The following is an 18,992-nucleotide window of genomic DNA, read 5'->3' on the forward strand; positions in this document are numbered from 1 at the left end:
GAGTTCCCATCCTGGAGTGGGGTTTGCCTCCTCTCCCACCAAGCAAGCAGAGGGATTTCTGGTAACGGGGGTGGAACGGGGCATTGCAGCATTGGCCAAGGACTCAGATGAGGAGTGCCAGCACTTCTGAAAAGCATCTGTGTGTTGGGGGTGTGCATGGTGTGATGTCGTCATGGCTTATGTGAGGGTGAGTGGCACCCTGAGCTGCAGCAAGGGTAGGGTGTGAGTACCTAGTTACTTGGGGGGCACAGGAATGGATAGGGATTGGTGATACAGGAAGTAAGTTACAGTGATGCAGGCAAAGGAACAGAGAAGGAAGCAGCAAGTAATGGAAACAGATGAGTGTCACCAAAGATTAAAAAAAGCAGCTGGGCACGGTGGCTCATGCCTGTAAATCTTAGCACTTTTAGAGGCCAAGGCGGGTGGATCCTCTGAACTCAGGAGTTTGAGATCAGCCTGGGCAACATGGTGAAACCTCATCTCTACTAAAACACAAAAAATTAGCCCAGCATGGTGGTATACACCTGTAATCCCAGCTACTCAGGAAGCCGAGGGATGAGAATTGCTTGAACCTGGGAGGTACAGGTTGCAGTGAACTGAGATTGCACCACCACACTCCAGCCTGGGTGACAGAGACTGTCTCCAAAAACAATCAAACAAAACAAACAAACAAAACAAAAACAAACCTAAAAAAGCATACAGGTGAAAAGTTCTAAAAGTAAGTGCAGGTGTTGTGACAGTGTATGGAAACCCTAGAGCCCTGATATCTAACCTAGAGCATACTGGACTTAAAATAGTCACCAACATGGTAAGAGAAATGAAGTAAATCATGTGACTAGGCAAAGAGTAATATATCATTTCAATGTATCTTTGACCTTCCTATTTATTTGAACAGGAAAGTTTTGCCATTCACCAGTTTTGTGGTGCTATGGTTTCCAGGGCAGTGCCTAAATCGATAGTTTGCATGTAATGTATCTGCTACATTTCAAAACAGAAATGCCTGTAGTCAGTATTATCTCAATTTTATATCAGAAAACCAGTGCACTAAGAAATCAGTGACTTGCTGAAGATCATAAAGCTATCTACTGGTAGAGCTACTATTTAAGTGCTCATAATCTCACGCCAGTGTTTGAGATATTCACTCCTCCATTATGATACCTAGGCTGTACCTACACAGAAATGTAGCAGAAATCTGCTACATTTCAAAAACAAATCACACAGTGGCATGATCTCTGCAGTCCTGGCTCACTGCAACCTCTGCCTCTCGGGTTCAAGCAGTTTTCATGTCCAGCCTCCTGAATAGCTGGGACTATAGGCGCACACCACCACGCCTGGCTAATTTTTGTGTTTTTAGTAGAGGCGGGGTTTCACCATGTTGGTCAGGCTAGTCTCGAACTCCTGACCTCATGGGATCCAACTACCTTGTCCTCCCAAAGTGCTGGGATTACAGGCGTGAGCCACTGTGCTTGGCCTATTTTGTTTTAAAACATTTTAGATTTCTATTTTGTTTTCAAATCTCAAAGCTGTGTAAGATAAAATTTAAGTTTTTTCAAAGAAACACTTTTTACTTGTACCAGATTCTCAAAGCAGTTGAATCTAGACTGATAAAAGTTGTTACTTCAAGATCTGGCAGCCCATTTTCATGAATGGTTAGGATAGAATGACTGTTGTAAGTATATTTTGCTTTAAATGGTGGGAGTGGGAAGTACTGCTCAAGTATTTCCAAAAATGTTTGGAAGTGGTTTAACATTTTTAAGTTGGTCAAGCAAGCATATACTATATACAATTTTCTTTTCTCTCATCTAGAAGTTGATAGAACAGGCACATACCTATTTGATCTCTTTAGAGCCATAGTGGGAAGCCCCTTCCTCCCTCCAGGATAACACTCCCTAATTCTTCCTCCTGTCTAAAACATCTCTGTTGGGCTTTGTTGCTTTATATTCCAGTGTTTTATCTCTTGAAAATTTATCTCCTTGAAAGTAATTCCACTGGGATTAAACCTTGGAACTTAGTGCAAAATTGGTAGTGAAATAGAAAAAATGGGGTTTTTTTTAGGGAAGAAGAAAAAAAGGTCCTTTGGGAGCAGAAGCCCTTCCCTGCTGAGGCAGAGCTGGGTAGGTGCTTAAAATGGTAGTTCTGAGTAGCCAGAGGCTGCAGCATTTGGGCACCCACCTGGTCCCCATTTCTTTTTTTTTTTTTTTTGAGATGAAGTCTTGCTCTGTCGCCCAGGCTGGAGTGCAGTGGCCAGATCTCAGCTCACTGCAAGCTCCGCCTCCCAGGTTTACGCCATTCTCCTGCCTCAGCCTCCCGAGTAGCTGGGACTACAGGCGCCCGCCACCTCGCCCGGCTAGTTTTTTGCATTTTTTAGTAGAGACGGGGTTTCACCGTGTTAGCCAGGATGGTCTCGATCTCCTGACCTCGTGATCCGCCCGTCTCAGCCTCCCAAAGTGCTGGGATTACAGGCTTGAGCCACCGCGCCCGGCCCGAGTCCCCATTTCTTAACGTTGTTTAGCAAATCCCTTTATTATAGTTAAAACAAAACTCACATGCGTGGTATGTGAGTTATAATCAATTTCGAATTAATATTTCTCACAAAAACCCCAGGAGCATATGCAAATCTCCCCCCTTCCCAAAATACCAAAGACTTCTTCAGTAACACTGCAAAAAGATAATTTTATATTTCAGTCCAAAATCTGTATACAGTCAGTTTGGTAGACTTGGTCCAGTCAGTTCAGAACCATCCAGTTAGTTCCAGATAAAAATAGTCACACTAGCTGTTTATAGACATCTTTTTAATGTTTTACTTTAAAACAAATAATCCCAGTAAAAGAGAGCAAAGGAAATTACACTTTAATGGTAGCTTGAAATGGATATGGTGTTCCTGATTTATTTGTTTTCAGGAAACAGATAATTGCATTGTCATACATGACTTAGAACTGCTCACTTAAATGCACATAATTATATTAGATTAAGTTTCTCTTACAAAAACACAACCATGTCATTTAAGGCGAAAAATATCAGCTTCTAGGGAGACAAGTTAATATTTATGATATTTCCTCAATCTGATTTAGTGAAATGATCCATTAATTTAGTTACCCAGGTTTCATCATCCTTATAGTTTTGCTTTGCAAATGGGCATGAGAATTGGTCACTTTGTGCCTGATTTCTTCCTCTCTAGTAGACTTATTTTACTTGCAAATTAAGAACTTCAGAATCACTGAATCAATGGGAGGTGAGAAAGGCACCTTAGAACAGATCAGGACTTAAAAACTCAATAAAGTTATTTTAAACAAAACTTGCAGTCTACAAATATTAATTTAGTTGAACAAAATGCAAACATTTAGATCAGAAATAGCCAAATTTTTTTAGTTAATCTCATACAAGGGATATTTGCAATTAAGTAATAGCTTGATCAACCCTATATGTTGAAGGCAGACACACTTGTACTGAGAAAGCATATGGCTACTCAGTGCTCAGCTAAATTGTGCTTCAAGACATCATTAAAATTGACCAATGGAACTTTGCTTAGTGTAAATGGGAGACCCCTCTCATTTCCACAGAGAGTAACGCAACAGACAGAACCTTACAGTTTCCACACGACTATCTTTTAACATCCCCTAATTTTTGTGCTAGAGTAAGATAGACACAAAATGGTCATGGCTTCAATGTATCAAAGTTTTTCACAACATGGTTTATCACATTTTGCTATGATTAAGACCTCAGTGTTGTGTGTAGGTTTTCTTTCTGAATCTTCGGTCTTCAGCAATGCTGGGTGAGCTGTACTGTGTTTGAGGCTTAACGAGGCCTAGGGAGGGGTCCCCAATACATTCAGAATTCCTGCTGCCAGTGGGGTTCGACCCAGGACAGAGTATGTCCAAGAATCAGTGCTACCTGAAAGTGACTGCCTCCCTCCTCTTCCTCTGTTAATACTGGGAGACAGCCTGCCCAGTCATGGCAGGTGTGTGGCTTTAGATCAGTGGAGGGGTGTGTGTGTGTGTATGTGTGTGTATGCAATGTTCTTGGGAAGGGGGAATCTTGGGAGGGGGAATCATCACTTCAGGTTGAATGAAGATGAAAAATTGATTTTCATAATTTACTAACATTCTGTATTTTGAAAATGGAAACAACTGCTTAAAAGGATTGACGAAGTCTTAACTGAAGTGTAAGATTTAGCCTTTATCTTCTGTGTGTTTCCAGCAGCCAAAAAGATTCTAAATGATTCCAGCTGTCCCAGAATCCAAGTGGGATGAGAAGAGGAAGCTTTAAACATTTCCATGTTTATCAAAAGGGACAAGGTTCTAAAAGGTTGAGAAGCACATTTTAGGTAAAGCGGAGAGCTGGCTGACTTGGGGATGGAGGCTGGTTAAGGCCTGGTGAAGTTCAGAAGCAACATACTGGCAGGGAATGAATGAGGAGTGAATGAAGAAAAGCAGGGGAGAATCAATGATTGAGAAAACCTGTTGGGGAGGGCTGGGGAGGACTGGCGAGGATTGGTGGAGTTCAGGGCCTCCTTCTTCCTTTGAACATCCACTTGATAACCCTGATCATTCTGCTTGGCTGCTGGAGAAGTACTTCTGGGGGCAGCATTCATGTCTGCCAAGGAAACAACTTCCTTTCTTGAATCCTCCTGTGGCTAGGGTTTAATTGAATTGATGCTATCTCTTATGTCCTTTTCTTTTGAATGTCATTACATTGGCTGAAGTTCTGATGACCTAAGATAGCCAGATGGGTTTCTAACAAGCAGTCAGCATTGCTTGCTTTCTGATAAATACATTTGTCGTTTTGTTTCCCTTGGTCTTTTTGCTGCTGTATTATATTTAAGTTCTGATGTGCAGACCCTGCCAGTACTATCTAGCTTCTAATTGTAAATGTTTATATCAGGAAATTGAACCAGTAATTTCAGATTTGGGACAACATTCTTGGGAAGAATAGAAAATTTTCACTACAGTATAAAAAGTAAAGGAAGTTTCGTCTTAGACTTTCATATGCAAAATGTACACATAATAGCAAAAGACATTCAGGGCATATTAAAAAATAAATACCTTGCAAAAATTCTCTGCTTATATATAAGAATAAGGGAAGATTAGGTAGTTGAATTCCCTAGCAATACTCGTTTTCTAAAAAGTCTAGTTCTTCTATTTTGGTTTGTTTCTCTCCCTCTCATGCCCTTTGAGGGGGAAGTCATTTTCTTTTACTTTGCCAACTTCCTGGTGGTGTTTCCGGATTCTTTTCAAGCCTTTCCTATCTCAGTCCCACTCAAATGTCCTGTCCCCCAGGGCCCTACCTGTATGTCAGCAAAATGAGAATAGCTTCTCACACTTGCCCTTTACATGGGCAGTATTGGCAAGCCTGGGGTTGGCGCCACTGCAGAGAAACCAGTCCAATCACAATGGCTGTTCTACCGATCAGTATTTCATACGCTTGTGTAGAAGTTGACCACTTACAAAGTTGATTCTGCCATCAGGGAATACGTTTTCATAAAGTCAAATATGTCAGATAGTCTATTTGCCCCACTGGCCCTGAATTTCATTATTTGCACATTTTCTAATTGAAGAACATTCTTGTCATAAAGAACAACATGAAAATGATGTGCAAAATTGCTTGCCACAGCGCTAAATCACCAAAAGCACACAAACTGACATTCAAATTACATTAATAATAAAATGACTGAATAGGAACGGGTTGGCAAATATATCTTGAAATAAGCAGCCATTTCTATTGTTCCCCAATTCTGCTTTAGTTGATACCTTATTAGCAGCTGTTGATAGCCATTGTGTTTAAATATACATTATGGCCTAATCTTGAAAATGTAGTTTGTATTTAGTCACAAAGCAGAAATGCCTGAAATTTGAAGGTGTTTACTCCCATAATTTCAAAATACAGTGTCAAATCTTCTAAATGACCTAAACTTGACATATTCATACACCCTATAGCATTAGCTGTGTTTGGTTTCTCAGGCTTTTTAACTCAAGGTACATTACTAAATGAGTGGGTTAATGTTGATGCACCTTGGAATTTTAGCCATCCCTAAACATGCATTTTCATGCAATTAAAAGATAACGGGCTTATAAACTGCCTTTCATGTTCTTCCTGATTCTTGCAATTTCAACTTTTTAGAAGGGCTTTCGAAATAGTTCATGCAATGATATGTATGGCTAAAGGAACTGCTATGCCTGGAAAGAAAATGAATAACTTATTTCAGTTTGACATGAGGCAAGCTGAGGGCATCTGTACTTTCTCCTGCCTTACAAATGCTCTGAGATGATCGTGACCTTCCAGTCCTTAGAGAGTCTGATGCAAAGGCAGCTTCCCTGGCAGGCTGCGGTGCGGCATCAAAAGTGTCTGTCTCTGTCTCTTCAGGACCCACCTCTTCATCAGTTATAAACAATTTGGATTCCCTCCATTTGGGGTAAAAATCTTGGCTGCCTCTGGAGCCACTTGACTCACTCCCTGAAAGCTGTATATTCAGTTCCTCGGTCGACCTGATCAGGTTTTGCACAGACAAAGATTTGCCCAAGTCCTTTGGCACCATGGGACAGACAGACAACAGAGTTTCTCCTCCCATGTCAAAGCTTTTCCTCATAGAACGGTCCTTGGCGAGATTTGACTGTGCAACCTGAACATTTTCCTTGGAGGCAACAAGGCAGGTGGTGACGTCAGAAATGCTTTCCTGTAAGCCTGCAGGGTTTGGGTGCAGAGTTTCTGGCCTGGGCAGATGCTTGATGGCTGGGAGAGGAGGTGGGATCTGTAAAGTTGTTGGGGCTGCTGGCTTGGGTGCCGTGTTTATTTGGTTTGCAACGGTATTGGTGGCTGCCACTGCTGAGCCATCGCTTTGACTCATTGGCACCTGTGTTGCTTGACTGTGCATAGTAGGGCTAAGCGCGTAGAAAGTCTGGGCACTGAACTCATTTGGCGTCAGAATGAACTGCAGGCCTCTCGAGATGTTGGCACTAGTTGATCTGGATAAGCAGCCACTATTTTGTGCAGAACCCGAAAGATCTTTGCTATCCACGGGGCTTTGATAGTCAGATGTCTGTTCACATTCAAAAGGTGGGATCTGGAATGAAGCCAAAGCGAGGGCTGAGGCAGAGCCTTTCCGAAGGACCTGTTGATAGATGTCTAGTAGGCAGTCCAGCTTGGACTCTATGGACTGTACCTAGAAGTGAGGAAAATGGTTACATATGAGTATAATCTGTTATTAGGAATGGACTTCATTTTTTAGAATTAAAAAATGAAGCCAAGGTGTGCCAACACATTTAAAGAAATATTGAACATAAAGTACGATGCAGTCTTGACCCTTAGTGAATGTAGCATTTAGCAATGATGGGGCCAGAGGAGGACTTAGGAAGACAGGGACACTTTGGCTTCTATATAGTCTTTATTAGCATCTCTCCCGCTGCCACTTCTTTAAATAGTGCCTCTCAAAAGTCATATAAGCACTATAAAAATGCAACTTTAAGACTTTCCATTCCAGGCTGGGTGCAGTAGCTCACGCCTGTAATGCCAGCACTTTGGGAGACTGAGGCAGGAGAATCACTTGAGCCCAGGAGTTTGAGACCAGCCTGGGCAACATGGCGAGACCTCGTCTCTACCAAAAATAATACAAAAATCAGCCGGGTGTGGTGGTGCTTGCCCGTAGTCCCAGCTACTAGGAAGACTGAATTGGGAGGATTGACTGAGCCCAGGAGGTAGAGGCTGCAGTGAGCCATGATTGTGCACTGCACTCCAGCCTGAGTGACAGAGAAGTCCCTGTCTGGAAAAAAAAAAAAAAAGACTTCCCATTCACGCCAGATTGTCTTTCCTAAGTCTCCTCTATGAAGACATTCTGAAACTACAGAAGTCTAGTAAGGAACTTATTCTATAATGAAATCAAGACCTTAAGTATCACTCTAGGTGATTCTGAATTTAAAGGTACATAAAAAAAAAAAAGTACAAAATGCTCCAGAATTAATACATGAAGTATTTTGATTAAATTGGGGGAGCCATTTGATTTCTGGAAAATTGTCTTTTTATATGAAGATACAACAGACTCGAGGTTAACAAACATTCAATGTGTCATCAGAATTACAATAAGGTTTTATTTATTTTATTTTATTTTTAGTAGAGACGGAGTTTCACCATGTTGGTCAGGTTGGTCTTGAACTCCTGACCTTGTGATCTGCCCGCCTCGGCCTCCAAAAGTGCTAGGATTACAGGCATGAGCCACCACACCTGGCCTTGTTTTATTTTTAAAAGGAGTGACCTGCTGAGTGCTGTGGCCCACGCCTGTAATCCCAGCACTTTGGGAGGCCGAAGCAGGTGGATCACCTGAGGTCAGGAGTTTGAGACAAGCCTGGCCAACATGGTGAAACCTGTCTCTACTAAAAATACAAAAATTAGCTGGGCGTGGTGGCACATGCCTGTAATCCCATCTACTTGGGAGGCTGAGGCACAAGAATCACTTGAACCCGGGAGGCGAAGTTTGCAGTGAGCCGGGAGCACGCCACTACACTCCAGCCTGGGCAATAGAGTGAGACTCTCTCAAAAAAAAAAAAAAAAAGAAAAGTAGTGACCTAAAAAAGAAACAATAAAACAACCAAAACACAAATGAAGAATAGATCTTTGTTATTTTAAACAATTTTCAACTATTAGAAATCTACAGCTGGTTCGCAATTATACTTATTGAATTTTTTGATTTGTAGATAGAATTTATTTTTTTCTAATTCCTTAATATTGAGTAAATCCAAGTATATTTTCAGAGGCATCTTACACATTTAATTTTATTCACTATTTTGTTATTTTATTTATTTTAAAATAATCACTGTAATACATACAATTGCCTATAATAAAATTTATTTATTTTTATTGTTTTTTGAGACGGAGTCTCGCTTTGTCACCCAGGCTGGAGTGCAGTGGCACCATCTCGGCTCATTGCAAGCTCCGCCTCCTGGGTTCACGTCATTCTCCTGCTTCAGCCTCCGAGTAGCTGGGACTATAGGCACGCACCACCACGCCCGGCTAATTTTTTGTATTTTTAATAGAGACGGGGTTTCATCGTGTTAGCCAGGATAGGATGGTCTCGATCTCCTGACCTCGTGATCCGCCCGCCTCGGCCTCCCAAAGTGCTGGGATTACAGGCGTGAGCCACCGCGCCCGGCAATACATTTTGATTTAAAAAATTCTGGCTAAAAAGTTACTCAGCGTAATGGAGTTGTACCTGTTTTTCAACCTTGACCACCCGACCGAGCATACTGAGATCATCTGTGGTCTCATGTTCTGCTGTTATTTTCTCTCGGCTCTTCTTATCTGATGTGATTTGCCCTTTTCCAAGAATTTGATCAACACTATCAGAGAAAGAGGAGATCTGATTATGAGGGCTGAAGGTGGAGATTGCCCTAGGCCAGAATGAAGAGTTTTGGGAAAAAAAAATTAAATACAGTTATCTTCAATTTACGTAAGATGAAATAAGAAAGAACTTCTTCCAGTTGATATGCTTATTTTAACATGAGATTACACATGAGATTAATTTTCTCATTATTCTAGTCCAAGATGAAATCACTTACGAGTGATCTTCTGAAGTAAAAGTGTCCTAAACTACAAAGTAATATGTTTCTACCTCTGATTAGGCAGTTCCTGAATTTAACCATTTCAAAATATGACAAAAATCATAACTACAGTTATCTTACATTACTAGAACAGATTAGTCTATGAGCATTTATTGTACATATGTGAAAGATGAGCAGATAAGAAAGCTATGGTCTTTTTCTTTGGGAATTCAAGTTGGAGAAAATACATGAGCTAGAAACCCAAGATTGGTTCTATAAATTCTGTAGCAGTTCAACTTTATAAAACCTTGGGAATCATAGACAGTTTTATTAAAGAACTTAGAAGGCCATGGCCATCTAGGCAGAGATTGTAATATGACCACAATCTCTGGTCATGTTACAGATGTTACAGAATGAATTAAAGCAATTTCCAAGAAAACTTGATCGGCCTAAATGAGAATCACTTTTTTCTTTTTTTGTATATGTTTAGAATTGAATTATCAAGAGTATTGACAATTTTCCAGTTTACTTTGTCTGCAGAGAAACATAGGCAGTACTCACTTCCTGCCATGACATCTAATCTAGTAAACTGCAAACTACAAGGTCTGGGTCATTATTTTATCAGTCTCTGGATGTCCACAGGTCCTGGCACACATGATGGGCTCAATAATTACCTGCTGAATGAGTTAACAAATTGTTATTTCTATAGCAATTGATGAACAGGTATTTTACTAAGGGCCCATTCTATGCCTCACACTGGGCTAAGTGTGCTGTGAGGACATAAAAAAAGTTCAAGACTCAGTCCTTGCATTTTGGGCACTATACAATCAAAAATGCTGGTGATTTGTGCTGATCATAAAGCAAGGCTCTTCAAAAACTGAACTTACTAAATATTTTGGCTTTGAGATAATCACAATCAACTATATGTGGTTGGAATTAACATATGGAATTCATTTCTTTTAATCACTCAGTAAGATGCTACTAGAAGGATACTATATATCTAGAGCCATACAGGACATGAATGAAGGAAAGAGCTCAATCTTAGCCCAGAGCAAGGTGAACACACTTGCGACCAGGAAACAACACAAGGGCCAAGTCTCAACTTTGGCCCAGCACACCAAGATTCTGAGTGCTCTTGTGCTCTGCAGTAGACTCTACCACTGTATAAAGGTCAGAGAAAGGCCTGTCTTCACAGGTTGGATGGTTGGATGAAACTTAATGAAGGAGAAATACTACGTTATTCCCAAAGGATGATTAGAATTTAGATAATAAATGGAATTTAGATAATTTAGGGGCAGCGGTAATAATTCAAACATCAGCAACAACCATTGATGTTTATTAGACACAGTGCCAGGTCTGTTACATGTTATGAATTACATGCATTAACTCATTCAATCCTCATGACAACCCTATGAGGCAAGAACTAACTTTCTTTCCATTTTTACAGATGAGGAAAACGAGACAGTTGGATGCTTTGAATGCCTGAGTTATATCTATGTTAAAAGCAAAATAAAATCAATGTTAAAAGCAAATTCCATTTGCCCACTAAAAATGAATTAAAAATATGGAGTTCGGAGGCTTACTCTACTAAAGAGAAGTTCTTCCTAGATAGTGTCTATGCCCATTCCTTTACAAGGAATGACATTTTCATTGCTTACCGTGTTTGAAGGCTTTTAATTCTACACAACATGTCCAGATGACCAGCAGAATATTGTTCAATGACATCTTTTACATCATATGGACGTAATGTTTCCTTAAACTTCCGTTTTGCAACATGAAATTTCATAATTCTGTATGAGAACATATTACATATTAATCTTTATAACTGTTAATATAAGTTACCAAAATAGTTTACCAGTAAATATAATAAGAAACTCTGGGGGGAGAAGTCATGCATCAAATTATTTTTGGCTTCTGCAGATGTGTAATATAAAAGACTGAGATTACAGTGGACAATTTAAGAACATCTCATGTGAGACACACCTTAAGAATAGAAAAATGCACTAAAAAAGAGGCTGAACACTAAGTGTTATGCCTTTTTAATGTCCATTGAAACCCTGAATGAAAGTTAAAGTCAAAATGCAATTCTAACTTTTCCATGTGATCTCTAGAAGTCCAAGATATAACACCTAGTAATAACATCCCTTAAAAAATATAAAGGCTGTTAAAATGGTCTTTTATGGAACTACATGCATTTTTGAGATACAAATGTGTTTGCAAAACACTCTGTTCTCTCTAGGGAAATGCACATTAATATGGAAATTTGCGTTTTTTCCCTCATAAATTATTCCTGCAGAATACTGCTGGATTAACTAGCCAAGTTCTTTTGTTTTAAACATAATACACTTTTTTTTAATTTTGTTTTGTTTTGAGATGAGGTCTCACTATGTTGCCCAGGCTCTAACTCTTGGGCTCAAGCAGTCCTCCTGCCTCAGCCTCCCCAAGTGCTGAGACTACAGGCATGAGCCACCAGTCCCTGCATAACATATTTCTTAACTAAACTAGGGAGCCTAAGCTTTTCAGAACCAGAGACCTCTTATTACAATACCTCCCGCAACATGGGCCCCATCTTTTAAAACGATATTTCATCAACAAATTCCATGATGCCATCAATAGCTAATCTGCCTAAGATAACTAGTTCCTGCAATAACTTGATGCAATTTCTGATGAAAGCCGAGAAACATACCATTTGAATTAGTTTGTGTAGCCTTATTGCAGGTAAATGTAAACCTGTTGGTGTTTTTCAACTATTAAATGGCCCATAGACTTCCATTACTACACTTGTAGATCCCAGGCTGGGAATCAGTCACTAAGAGACAAAATTTGTTGTCACTTGGTGGAAAGTGGGAAGATTAGGAACAAATGCAAAGTTTAAAAAGAAAACGTCCATTGCCTATCTTAGGTGACAGCTGATTTCAGGAATCCAAATTGTTTTATAGGTTAAAAAGCCTAAACCCTACCTTGCAATTGTATTATTAACTTTCAATTAATTATATCCTAATTATTCCTGAATCACTTATCTATAATATTCTTACTCCCTTTCTCTAACCACATATTTTTCACCAATCTCTTCTTTATTCAGTATAGGTTTTGTATTTTGCCCCCAAAAACATTTAAGCAAAATTATTCAGCAGAAAGTAAGGAATAATTTTAATTTAACTTCTTAGTATTGAGCTTTGGTTCCAAATTGGTTTACCAGCATTTAGGTTTCATACAGCCTTAGTGTCCTGTATTAAAAAAAACTGAGAAAAATACGTTACATGTGAAATTTCTGGTCCTGAGCGATTATGTAAATATGTTTCCCTATACCAGACTGTCAATTAGGTAAAGGCAGACATGGATGTCTTTTTTTTTTTTTTTTTGAGTTGGAGTCTCACCCTGTCATCCAGGCGGGAGTGCATGGCGTGATCTCGGCTCACTGCAATTTCCACCTCCCAGGTTCAAGCAATTCTCCTGCCTCAGCCTCCCGAGTAGCTGGGAATTACAGGTACGTGCCACCACACCTGGCTAATTTTTTGTATCTTTAGTAGAGACAGGGTTTCACCACATTGGCCTGGCTGGTCTCGAACTTGTGACCTCATGATCTGCCCGTGTTGGCCTCCCAAAATGCTCGGATTACAGGCGTGAACCACTGAGCCTGGCCTAGATGTCTTTTATTCAACAGTCAGTGCTTAATAAAAGTTAGCTATTGTTGTTACCACTTCTACTATGCCTGTTACTATTCTTCCTGAACATTGTGTGCTTAGAGCTTAGCACAGTTTCTGACACAGTAAAAAATATTTGTTGAATAAGAGGAGGAAGGAAAGAAAGAGATAAAGAGAAGATTCTCTAACCTGAGTCATATTAAGAATAAAACCAGAAGAGCTAATCTAACAGCCTAGAACCCTTCTTTGCTATCTTCAAAACAGCTAATGATGCCTGGGTGGGCAGGAAAAAAGGAAAACCATCTTCATACATCCCAAGGTGGTTTTATTGTTGTTGTGTGATTGTGTTTTCATAACATCTGTCTACCACTTGTTATGTGAAGTACTTTGTATGTCTTCAATAGCACTTGATAAGATATTCCCTTCTCCTATTTATATTTTGGGAAACTGAGGTTCAAAGAACTTAAGTGACTTGCCCCCCAAAACAAGCAACTGGTATGAGGCAAAACTAGGATTCCACCCAGATCTGTCTGGTTCCCACTCCCACATTACCTCCTGGTTTTCCCATGGCATCAATTCTGGAGAATTGAGAAGTCTGAGTGGGATCTTTGGCAGTTCTTTTTTTCCTATGGTGGTATAAGAGGGACAAGCTACAGCATATATCAGTGTGTTCTCTCTGGCTGTAGCTCAGACATTTGTGGTTTGGGACGCGTCTGCTCAGATGTGAACCCACATACTTCCAACTACCTTTTTTGCCCTAATGGGGATCTGCCATTGTTTCTTGGTGGGATGTTACGTGAACTCTTTCAGATAATTCATCTAAAGTTGCTTGTTGCTTTTCTGTTTTCCTTTCAGAGATGTTTTAACAGAAAGTACATTTTGAAGGCATTTGATAGATAATATTGCACTCTAGCACTCACACAGTCATAGTTTATGCAGGCCTTAAATAATTTCATATTTTACTTACATAATTTACTATTTATGAGCTAGCTAGCTAAAGTTAAAATTAAAATCTATGGCTTATAATTTTGATCAATACTAAAAATGAAACTGATTATCTTTTACGTTATTTCAATACACTCACATAATGATAAGTATGCAAAACAGAGTAGATTTTAAAACCCTTAATGGGTTTATCATTTATTTTTATACATCATACCACTCCTCAGGTGGTATTACCTTTTCTCCAGTGCTTTGCCTACAGATTTTTCTACTTTATGTATGAGAATTAAATAGTGAAAATTGGATTAATAAATATCATTTCAATTATTTAGAAAAGAGGAGTATGTGCAGTGATGCCTTGAGCAAGCTTGCATTGACTCCCAAGCACTGACTACTTTTAAGAATTTTGGTGGTTATTAAACACCGCATGTTCTCACTCATAGGTGGGAATTGAACAATGAGAACACTTGGACACAGGGCGGGGAACATCACACCCCGGGGCCTGTGGTGGGGTGGCCGGGAGGGGGAGGGATAACATTAGGAGAAATACCTAATGTAAATGATGAGTTAATGGGTGCAGCAAACCAACATGGCATATGTATACCTATGTAACAAACCTGTATGTTGTGTACATGTACCCTAGAACTAGTATTTAAAAAAAAAGAATTTTGGCGGTTATTAAATACAGCTATTACTAAAAATTAGATTATATAGACTTACAATCAAGTACATTATATTAAAAACAAAGGTAATATGTACTCAAACCTCACCATTTCCTAATTATTTTACTGTATATTACTGTCTATGCTCTTGAGTTGTTCACCTCTATTGTGTCTGTAACATGGAAATTCTACCTAATAATGTAATATTGCCCGTCTTCTCAACTCCTGCTCAGTGATGTCACATTGGTAGCTTGAAAACAGCTACGACAGGAGTATTTACACTACAGAAATTGGCAAACAATTCATATCAGGGTTTCCTTCTCCAGAAGAGCTGGTTGTTCAGCATTTGCCAGTGTATTATTGAGGCTAAAAAAACTTACTTATCAGAATTAAGTTTTTGAAGATGGAGATCAAATAGATCTTCTCAACTGGCTGTGTTGTGGATTGAAAACAAAAACATTAAAGAGATTTGAAGTGAGATATGAAAGTTCTAAATCAGGTTCTATGGTTTGTAAGTGTGGAGGGAACGTTTAAAAGCATAGACTTTCTTTTTTTCTTCTTCTTTTTTTTGAGACAAGGTCTCACTCTCATTCTGTCATGCCGGGTGGAGTGCAGTGGCACAATCATGGCTCACTTCAGCCTTGACCTCCCAGATCTGCCAATCCTCCCATCTCAGCCTCCTGAGTAGCTGGACCTACAAGGACATACCCCTACACCGGTTAATTTTTATATTTTTTGTAGAGATAGGGGTCTCCCTATGTTGCCCAGGCTGGTCTCAAACTCCTGAGCTCATGTGATCCGTCTGCCTTGGCTTCCCAAAGTGCTGGGATTACAAGCATGAGCCACTGCACCTGGCCTGTAGATATTTTTGAAATCAATAATTTATATAAAGAATGATGACCCTGTCATTTTACTTTTGTTAAAAGAAGACCAGGCATGTCCTAATAGCTCTCAAAGCTGTCCCCTCATTTGTATCTCTGCTGCTATAGCCTTAGAAAGAACAAACCTTTCAAAATGCAAGTAAGGGCATATTGCCTCCCTTCTAAAGTCTTTCATTAGTTTTTCATGGCCTATAGGATAAACATCAAACTCCCTAGAAGCGTATCCTATATGGCTGTTTTTAAATTGGCCTCTGTCTGTCTCTCTTGCCTCATCACCTTCCACTTCCTCCTTGGAACTTTAGGTTCCAGCAACAATAAAGTATGTATAGGTCCACAAAAACACTAGCCAATCAATTATAAACTTCAACTACTTCCATTTGCTATTTCTTTTTCCTGAAATCCTGCTGTGTTTTCAAGAATTTGCTTTAAAGTCACTTCTTTTGGCCAGGTGCAGTGGCTTACACGTGTAATCACTGCACTTTGGGAGGCTGAGAAGGGAGGATTGCTTGAGCCTAGGAGTTTGAGACCAGCCTGGGCAACATAGTGAGACCCCCGTCTCTACAAAGAATAAAAAATTAACCATGCATGATGGCACATGCCTATGCTCCCAGCTACTTGGGAGGCTGAGGTGGGAGGATCACTTGAGTCCAGGAGGTCGAGGCTGCAGTGAGCCTCCACAGTCTTGCCACTGCACTCCAGCCTGGGTAACAGAGTGAGACCTTGTCTCAAAAAAAGCTCACTTCTTTCATGGACATTTTTATGATTCCAACAAAACAGTTGATCTTTTCTCTATTAACCTCTAGCTTAGTATCTAACACACCACACTATAATTATTTGCTCATATACTAGCTTCCTCCACTAGACCATGTAAGACCCTCGAATGCAGGGATTATGTCTTCTACTCTTGATATTCCAACACTTGGCCCCGAGTTTAATGAACATGGGAGGTTTATTTGTTTAGAAGCTCTACTGGAGACTTCGGGCAGCTCTAGAGGGAAGAGGGTAGTGAATGGTGAGAGCTCCCTGCTTCTCTCTCCAAATGCTCATCTCTAGTCATTCCTCTGCATGCTGCCCACTCTCCAGCCCATCTGGATTTTTCTGTCACCAATGTGCCCATTCATCAGGATTCTGTCTCTTTGCACTCTACCTGAAATGCTAATTGTTCCAGATTCAGCTCAAGCACCAAGTGCTCTAGGAAATCTTTCCTAACTACCCCCACTGGGGTAGATGGTCTTTCTCTGTGCTTTCAAATGCACTGTGATGTAGCTAAATCTGTGGCAGTGTGTCTCACCCACTGGAATTCATTCATGCCAGGAACTGTGCTTTTTACTTTAGCATGTGCATAATCCCTGGCAAGTATTAGGGAGTTTATTAAATGCTAGCTGAAGAAATAAATGACGATTTGCTATTCCATAGTTCAAAGATGCTTGTGTTCTGTTACAAGGTGGACTCTTGTATGGATCTTCTAAAAAAGAAAGCCTTAGAATAGATTTAAGTTCTTCAGGTACATTTCAGAAAGAGCATAAGCCTCTGAGTTTCCTCTATGAATAAAGAAACTTTCTAAAGTAAAATAAATGTTCATTCATTCAATAGTTAGGACGATGTGTGGTTCAGAAAAGTCATTTAAATAGAACTGCTACTGAAAATCATGAAAACATAATATTCTTTTCCCTTAGATTGCTAATGTAATTAGGATCATACAAAGAAACTGCATTACAAGCAACAAGATATCATTATGAGGAAATAAGAAGAAAGGCAAGAACAGTGGAAGTCAAGGAATACATAATACTGCAACGTGATAAGCAGCAAATGTAAAGAAAGACCTAATAGCAAAACAAAACTGTCCAGGGAAGAGAGGGAAGAGCTTGTTGGGATGGAATTATATTGGTTGAATGAAATTTATAGTATTATAAGACCATCAAGAAAACAATAGAAAACATGTGGCTAGAGTCTACAAAGAATACAATCTCAGTTTTTCATTTCTAGGAGATTGCTATCAGTGCTTCCAAACATCATGTGTGCCTGGCTTGCTCTAAGCAGGACCAGGTGTGAGGGATGCTCTCTGGGGCTCCTAACTGTTTTAGCCATCATACTCTGTGAATGAAGATGCCTGGTCAGCGGGGTCACGTAACTTGACATGTTTACATTATTCAATTATCTCAGCCTCCCTCTTTCTACCCAATCCCCTCTCACTTCTTCCAGGACTGTACATGATTTTCATGATCAAAATAGAAGGTAGAGAGAGGAAAATTTGTGTCTAAGCTAAGTTTGAGAAAGCATCTCTGAGTATTTAGTATTGTCCTCCTTGACCCCTGCAGCATTTTCTTATTTCTCTGGTCATCCATCATTGGAATGCCTGGATCTGCTTCTGTCTTTATGATGCAATGAACTTAACCTGGGCACCCACTATCCATCTGCCGGACACAGAGCTGGATGGCGGGGACACAAAGTTGAGCAAGACATAGATCTTGCTCTCTTCAACTTAATGTTGAGTGGGTCTTCAGGAGTTGTGCCTGGCTGGATGGCTTTAGCTGGATGCTAAGCACTTTACCTGCATTCTGTCAACTTAAAACTCTAAGAATTTTCCACTTTTGACATCTGGGTCAAGTAAAGGTCAGGAGGTTGAGTTACCTGTTCAAGGTCACAGAACTAGTAAGAACAAGGTTACTGCAGATGCCAAGGTCCACATTTTTACCATTCCACTCATGGTGCTACATCACAGAGTGAGTCCCAGGCAGGCAATCTTGTAAACATTAAGGAGAATGTTTAGGCTGTCTATGGGTCTGACCTCCTACTGTGCCTTGTATGCTCTGACAGTCTCATGCAAATGAATCCAAAGCCACGTTAGTCATTTATTCATCTATTCATCTCTGTCCTTGTCTTTCCAGAGGGGATCCCATGCTTGGAATACATCTGCCTTTCAACCTGGCCATCTGCATTCTCTCATAGGGTCCCTTCTGGGAATCAGTCCATGGCTAATATGGGTTACCCACCTCCAATAATTGTAATGTTTTACCTTTTATCACAAATTTTAGGGGCTGTCTGCTTACTTTACCTCATTTTGTAGGATATATACATCAGTCTCATTGGAGTCTGTTAGTTTTGCTTTACAAGGTATATTTGCCAGCAATATAGATATACAATATATTCCCAAGGTATATCATGAGCAAAAAGCTACCCAATTAGCCTTTGAGAAGAGGGGAGAGTAGGCCATTATCTAGTTATTTGCAGGGAGCAAGGAAGCTCAGAGTTCAATAATTCTAGATACCAGGAAAAATATGTGGGTGCTGAAAATTGAGGAAAATGTCTCAAAGTAGCTATTGAACTATGAATTCTAAA

At 39.9% G+C, this 18,992-nt stretch overlaps 1 protein-coding gene across 3 annotated transcripts in view; it reads right to left on the reverse strand.

Annotated features, from left to right (window-relative positions):
* Window positions 1-2,777: 2,777 nt before the first annotated feature.
* Window positions 2,778-18,992, reverse strand: part of KCNQ5 (potassium voltage-gated channel subfamily Q member 5) — a 599,695-nt gene continuing 583,480 nt past the window's right edge. For all 3 annotated transcript variants that reach the window (XM_017871350.1, XM_017871349.1, XM_017871351.1), the window contains 3 exons: window positions 11,183-11,314; window positions 9,197-9,323; window positions 2,778-7,156 (listed from right to left, as the gene is read on the reverse strand). In XM_017871350.1, the coding sequence (XP_017726839.1) occupies window positions 6,194-7,156; window positions 9,197-9,323; window positions 11,183-11,314 (1,222 nt within the window). In that variant the 3' untranslated portion in view covers window positions 2,778-6,193. The remainder of the gene's footprint in view (window positions 7,157-9,196; window positions 9,324-11,182; window positions 11,315-18,992) is intronic.

This window comes from Rhinopithecus bieti, unplaced genomic scaffold, assembly GCF_001698545.2.
Source record: "Rhinopithecus bieti isolate Rb0 unplaced genomic scaffold, ASM169854v2 scaffold_4709, whole genome shotgun sequence".
Classification (NCBI taxonomy): Eukaryota; Metazoa; Chordata; class Mammalia; order Primates; family Cercopithecidae; genus Rhinopithecus; species Rhinopithecus bieti.